Here is a 6,951-nt window from a genome sequence, read left to right as displayed (position 1 = left end):
ATTATATGGCTTGGAGAGAGGAGGGAGGGTCTACGTACGTTTATACAGTTTTGAATAATCACTATAATAGGCAATAATCTCTTTAATCGGATGCCGCAAAATGTAAAAATGCCAATTGGATAAAATCTCGCCAATTGGCTATGAAATTGACATCCTATTTGTATAAATTTTGTATCTTTTGCAAATTATTATTACCAGTTGAGCAAATATTTACTACTTCGAAACAAAGTTCAAATATGAATTCCCAAAAACCCAGCGCCATTTTCTAACTATCGAATCATTTGTCATTAAAAAATTTCCAGATAATATATATATATCAATAAATAAATATAATATATTTTACAATTCAGCTTCAATATTGAAAGATACAAGTGAAAATGTGGGTCGAGATTGGTTTACTATTGATGATGTTATTTATATACGCGGTACTGAGGGACAAGCGACCTCGCAACTGCCCGCCCGGTGAGTTCAGTTATTAAACCTAAAAATTTTCGGTAATAATTAATGAAACTGTCTATTTGATAAGCTAAAATTTTAGGCATGTTCTTTCTTTGACATCTGAAAAAATCTGCTTGATACAGATATAAATTTCATTCTTGATCTGCTTTGCTTGTAGCTCGATAATATCAAAGGTATGTTTAAGTTTTTGTTTAAAACCCTCATTTACATCGTGCAAAATCTCAAATATTTTCATTACAGGTCCCGTGGAGATTCCGTTTTTTGGTCGACTTCCGTTTTTCGACGAGGAAATGGGCGAATACTTACGAAAGAACTATGGTGATATTGTCATGTCAGTATCAACAATCTGCTTCTAATATAATAAGGAGCCTTTGGAATCCAGCTCTCTATGATTTATTTTCATGTAACCTGTGTTTTCAATGAAAATTATCAACCACGAAATAAATGTAGAATGCAGGGAGAAACACCTGTATTAGAAACTTCATGTGTAGGATTTCTGTCACGGCGAAATTGGGAAGAATTATTTTTTCTTCTGTCTTGTAAGCAGATTGTTCCGATTTAGCAACTAAAAATATGCCTTTTTCACTTATTAACTATTCTGAAATTTGGCAGGCATCGCACGGGGCCCGTGCGGTCCGTGTACCTGTTCGACTACAACACCGCCAAGGAGGCCTTGGCGAGACCAGAGTTCGCCGACCGCCCCGACATTTTCTCCACATTCAGCATCGATGAACAAAAAGTTGGAGGTTGAAATTTAGTGACCTTAACATGTAACTCAGCCTTGTAAATTGGCTCATATTTGCCTAGTGTATGTACAAAAACTTAAATTTTGAGGTGAAAATTCAAATCATGCACAACTGTTTACGTAGTTATTTTGTATTATTTGTATGTCGATAGTATTGTTACTCGAGTTCAAAATTGCAAAGGAAAAATCCGCGGAGACTTCGCGTAATTTTTTTTGTCTGCTCAGGGTGTGTATCTTTTGCCGTTCCGATATTTACCGATATTTCAGCGATCTCCCCTAAGAAAACGTGTAAAGTTTCATCTTCTACCTTACCAGGAGTGGTTGGCAGCAACGGCTTACACTGGCAGCATGACCGTCGCTTTGTGTTGCGCAACCTACGCAACCTCGGTGAGACTAACTCTGTTGTCTAATACTGAGGAAAGTCCCAAAAGATATACAGTTGAAGTTTTGGTTACACTTGCAGAATTTCAAAGTAGGGCCTGATTCATTTCAAGAATGATTTATATTTAATAGCTATGTTATGAGCTAACTTGCTCGAAGGCTGATTCTCAATGGGTATAAATTCAAAAGCAGCATTCGAAACATTGCATTTGTCAAGGCATGGGCAAGAGTTACCTGGAGGAAGCCATCAACATCGAAGCCAAGGCGCTGGTGGAAGACCTCAAGAAGTATGGCGGTGAAGCCATCAACTACCCCGACAGCTTCAGGACTGTGGCGCTCAACATCATCTGGCAGATGGTGGCCAGTGAGTTTTCCTTTTCGTTACTGTATAGATGAAGAGTCCACGTTTACCAATTCTATTGATAAAAATCTTAGCATGAAATAAGCCAAAATTGTTTTTCCTCGAGTATTTACATTTTCGAAATTAGTTATCACCTAAGAATGACCGTGGGACGATGATAGTTCCTCAGTGCAATCTGTAAGCACTTTGTTACTTTTTATTCGAGATAGGACGCGACGCTCCTGCAAGCTTTGCCTTGTCCTGGTTAGCGATACAAAAATTTTATTTTTTAGAGAAATCTGGGACTATAATGAGACGAGACTGAATTGAAGCTACAAAATATTTCATAATTCACATTGTTTCAATGAGATATACCGGCGAGTAATTAAATTGTTATCGCAAGTCCGTCTTCACTCTCCAGAGCCGCTGACTCACAGGCTCTGCTTCGTCGACCCACGCTGATGCCATGACGACATTTGAAACGCGCATTAAACGCATACGATAAAGTTTGACGTATTTACTTGGAGTTTAGCCAACATAATACGTTTTGGGAAAGGCCAAACAGCGAAATATATATTTCTCCTAACCACTCGTGCATCGCAACCTCGGCCAATTTGCTGCTCATGAATGTAACTGTCATGTCATGTTGGCAGTAAAATGCACGTGTCACACTGCCCATTAATTATGGGCAGAATTCAACCTGGCTATCTTTAGATGTCTAATTGAGTTTCATCCTTTACGGGACACACTCTCAAATTTTCAAGTAAAAATTCCAATCAATAACTTTATTCCAGGAGAGCTTTATCATTTATCTGGTAATTTTTTTAGCGGTATTTCTCGTCTTATTACAGTCAGTTTCGAGAAAACCTATTCCGATATAAGCGGATTATAGCACACTTAATAATTTAAAACCATTCAGCGCAAGAAATATAATTCAATATATTAACTTCTTCCAGGTACTCGGTACGATCTGCGCTCAAGTGAGGTTGAAACCATCTACCGCCTGACGAGTGAATTTCGAGACAAGTTCACCGTGTTGTCTTTACTGCCTTCGTTTATTCCGGTATTAGGTCGTCTGCCCGAGTTCCTCAAGAATATTATTTTTGGCGATGACATCATCGAGCGTTTCGTAGAAGAAATGAAAAATGTCATGAATGTGAGTTGTTTTCGTAAAGAAATATCGATTATTACTGTATTATTTGTTGGCCGCTTTTGAAAGCCCATTAGGGTAAATAGTTTTTCAGTGGGCGAAGTTCCCAACAATATTTTATTATTGTTGAAAACCACATCATATGAACTTGAATTCCTTGAAATTACGCAATTTAATACAATTGTCAGAATTTATGTGTCTTCTGTTACCCCAACTAGGGAGCCGTGGACAAGCACCTGGAGGACTATGACCCCGACAACCCCCGGGACCTCATAGACGAGTACATCAAAGGCATGAAGGAGAGCGAAGGAGACGACAACTCCCTCTTCAGGAGAGGAGGTGAGGGAGTTCACCCTGATCTGGAGCAATGCAGTTAGAACTTGTTGCAAAGGCTAAATTTTTCATGACACTTCAAAACATTTTTTAGTTGTCATCACAAGTTGAAATTTTTAGAGAGAGTAGGAAGAACAAATGTTGATTAAGGGTGGCCAAATAAGACAAGAAAACCCTAACAAAATTTAGAGCCGGGTGCCACTCTGAAATAGGTAACGCCTGACTCGGGGAGCGCGTAAATCAGCTTCTCTATATCCGTTTTTGGTCAACTTTCCGATCCCAAGTAAGACAGCTACGAGAGCCTGGTCCTAACTCCTAACTAAGGTGACCACTGAACGGTTCGCATGGGGATCGTCCCCGTATCCGGGGCAGCTCTGGCCGAGCCTGAGCTCGCCAGAAAGGGGGCGCAGGCCCCCTTTCCTCCGCAGTGAAAGGAAGGGAGGGGCAATCGAATTTATCCGTGATTTATAGTCAATGCCTGTTTCTGCTATACTCTATACAAAGAACATAGATAGAAAATTTAGAGCCGTGTGTAATAATAATGATGACTAATTTACTTGACTGCTATTATTAGAGCATTAAGCACAAAGAGATCAAAGAGAGAGAGCATTCTCACAAATTCAATCAATCGAGAACGAACGCTGACGAAACATGATAGTTCAAAACAAACACGCACGTACGCACGCATGCGAACTGGCGCAGACTGGATTCTCGTATATATAGTTTTGCAGGTGCTGACAAGCTAGCCCATAGGTGCTTTACACGGGGCGAGTATTCGAGTCGACTCCACAAATGTTTGTGATGATTAACGTCTTCAGAGGCGACTAGCTGGTGCACTGCACCCAAAGCACTTCATGTTGTTTTGAGCCAGTCCACTGAGTCCAGTAAGCTCAGTACCGGCGTGGCAGCTGTAGTGTGCATGTCTGCGTCGCTCTCTCTCTCTTGCTTGTCTCTTTGCCGCTGTAGTGCACACAACTGTGGAGCTCTAGCTTGCCTCCACCATGCACTCACCTTACTAGACAACTCCCAACGTCGCACTGGCGCCAGCGGACTGTACCGAAAACACTCTTCTCGTGTATAGGCTCTCAGCCGGCAAAACTGTAGTCGACTCGACTAATCGATGCGACTACTCATCCCGTGTTTAAGTACCTTATAAACGTCCGGGAGGATGGAAGTATAGTCTCTGGGCAATTTGCAGGTCTATAAAATTCTTTGGGACCGCTAACTTATGACTATCCTAGTTCAAGGTGACCAGAGAGATGATGTATTCATCATTATTTCAGCTTTGAATCAAATCGTCAATGAACTCTTCGGCGCGGGCTCGGACACGGTGTACAACATGCTGAAGTGGGTGGCCTACCTGCTTGCCCGGTATCCAGAGTACGCAACGAGGATGCAGCAGCAAATAGACGCTGTCGTGCCCAGGGACCGCATGGTGTCGCTCGACGATAAACCGAAGTAAACAATTTAACGGCATTTGCAAATTCTTGTGCTATTCCAAATCTAGCCTCCTTCACGCATCAAGACCTTCACATCAGAGAAGTAACACAATTAGCGATATAAGTTTCCAACATAAAAAGAATTCCTGCCATCACTACTTTACTTCGTATAATGAAAAAAGCTAATTTTCGGATATATTCATGTCAAACCCAAATTATTGTAATTTTAATTTTTTTTTTCAATTGTCCCTTCTATATTCATGTATCGAAGCTGCTTGTGATTTAGCAATAAAGCGGAACAAAATATCACGTAAAGCCATCGATGGTACCAACAAAACCTTCAGTTAATGAAACATCACATCTTCTATCCAGTTTGCCATTGGTTGAGGCATTCACCGTCGAAGCTTTGCGGTACTCCTCCATGCTGGTGTACAACGTTAATAGGGCGGCCACCAGAGATGCAAACATCAGCGGCTACTTCATACCTAAGGTGAACATTCGGGAACTTTCTAATTAGTAATTGTAGCAGTGGTATTTAATCTGTCTTGATGCTGAATCAAGACTTTTCAGCATTCTTTCAGCTTGCTGTCTGAAGTTGCTGATGTCCGGAAATCGATACTCACTGCACCTATCCATCCTGTTTCGAGCTCATTCGCAATGAATATGATTACAATCGATCAGCAAACAATTCCTTCAAGCTAAAGGACAGTGGCAATTATTATTCGTTCAGAGGAGGCATTTAAACGAAACTTCTTAGACAACGCACGTTTGCCTTTTAATTACAGGGCACAATGGTGATCGTGGCGAACTACTCAATCCACCACGACCCGCGGTACTGGGACGACCCCCACAAGTTCTACCCTGAACGATTCCTGGACGACAGCGCCACCAAGTACACGGCCCCCAAGCAGGGTTTCTTCGCCTTCGGTTCGGGTGAGGCAATAAACCAAGCTCAGCTTGAACTTCTGGCCAAGGAGAATTCAAATGCCACGCTCACGAATAAAAATTATGAACATCCTTACAGGTCGGCGTCAGTGCGCAGGGGAGCTGCTGGCCCGCATGGAGTTGTTCCTCTTCACCGCCGCCATCATCCAGCACTACGACGTGCTACCGCCTGAAGGCGTCGACCTCAGCCAAAACAAATTCGTGACCTTGGCAGGTTCTCGTATACCTTCAGATAGCGCGCTTATCTATAGAGCCAGAATCTGATTCTCGCGTTGACCTAGCTTTGTAGTTCTCACCTCCTTGCCAACAATGCAGGCTCATAGTCACTTCATGGGTGGGTTATGATGGCAAGCTATCCACCTGCTCGCATGCCTATGTATTTAGTCTATGCAAACGGTTATTGTCTTTTAAATACTTGTAATTACATCATAGGAGAGTGCAATAGAGCACTCACACATCACCCCTTGAAATGTTAGAACCCTGAAGCTTCTCGACACCAACGCAATGCATCAAGCCTTGAAAACACAGTAAAGTGAACAATATTCAGCCTTCACAAGGATGATGGTTTCCATGGGCATTGCTCATCACCTAAATTCACGTTCGTTAAAAGAATTAAACGAGGGTGGCTGTTCCAGAGCCTCTTCACTTAATACATCTACAACGATATAAACGCGTTCATTTGCCTCTCTAAATAAACACTTCAAAAATAAGATGGTAATTATCTCAATTATTGCAGTATACTCAACAGAATTGGCTGCGTGCTGCTGAAATCGTCAAGAAAATATTTCGTTTTAATCACTTTTCTATGCTTCACCGCTAAAGAATGCTTAAATTACCCTGTTCTTCATTGTTTGCCGTGAAGTTAAAAAGTATATTCCTGTTTCCCTTGACTATGGATCTCAGTTAAAACAAAATGAATCAGAATAAGCTAAACACCTATATGTTGTCCATGTAATCAACAATTTTGCTTGATTTAAATAATTTAAAATCAATCTAGCCCGATTCATTTGTCTATACTGGTGATATAAGACATTATCGTCAGGCGCGATTCTGTCATGCTCAGGTAAAGCTCATTCAAGCTGATCTTTACTGTATAAATACTGTTGTTAATAATTATTTTGGTGTATCACGTTGTGCTCATTTCTCCTTGGCACTTCAA

The 6,951-nt window shown here is 41.2% G+C and overlaps 1 protein-coding gene across 1 annotated transcript; it reads left to right on the top strand.

The window, feature by feature from the left end:
• Positions 1-301: 301 nt before the first annotated feature.
• LOC108682011 (cytochrome P450 2L1) lies at positions 302-6,910 on the top strand. The gene is made up of 11 exons (XM_018171099.1): positions 302-462; positions 700-790; positions 1,072-1,205; positions 1,520-1,591; positions 1,803-1,949; positions 2,882-3,081; positions 3,294-3,414; positions 4,692-4,866; positions 5,220-5,337; positions 5,633-5,780; positions 5,872-6,910. Exons 1-11 carry the CDS (start codon positions 378-380, stop codon positions 6,054-6,056), a joined length of 1,476 nt encoding a protein of 491 aa, XP_018026588.1. The 5' UTR covers positions 302-377; the 3' UTR covers positions 6,057-6,910.
• The last annotated feature ends 41 nt before the right edge of the window (positions 6,911-6,951 follow it).

The sequence above is a fragment of the Hyalella azteca genome, unplaced genomic scaffold (assembly GCF_000764305.2).
Source record: "Hyalella azteca isolate HAZT.00-mixed unplaced genomic scaffold, Hazt_2.0.2 contig6372, whole genome shotgun sequence".
NCBI lineage: Eukaryota > Metazoa > Arthropoda > Malacostraca > Amphipoda > Hyalellidae > Hyalella > Hyalella azteca.
Note: the sequence above shows the minus strand (reverse complement) of the source record. Positions and strands in the feature narration are given on the sequence as shown.

Coding starts and splice junctions, on each gene's coding strand:
- LOC108682011 (XM_018171099.1), top strand. CDS start 378: ATGTGGGTCGAGATTGGTTTACTATTGATGATGTTATTTATATACGCG. Junction 791..1,071: donor AACTATGGTGATATTGTCAT/GTCAGTATCAAC, acceptor GAAATTTGGCAG/GCATCGCACGGGGCCCGTGC. Junction 3,082..3,293: donor AAATGAAAAATGTCATGAAT/GTGAGTTGTTTT, acceptor TACCCCAACTAG/GGAGCCGTGGACAAGCACCT.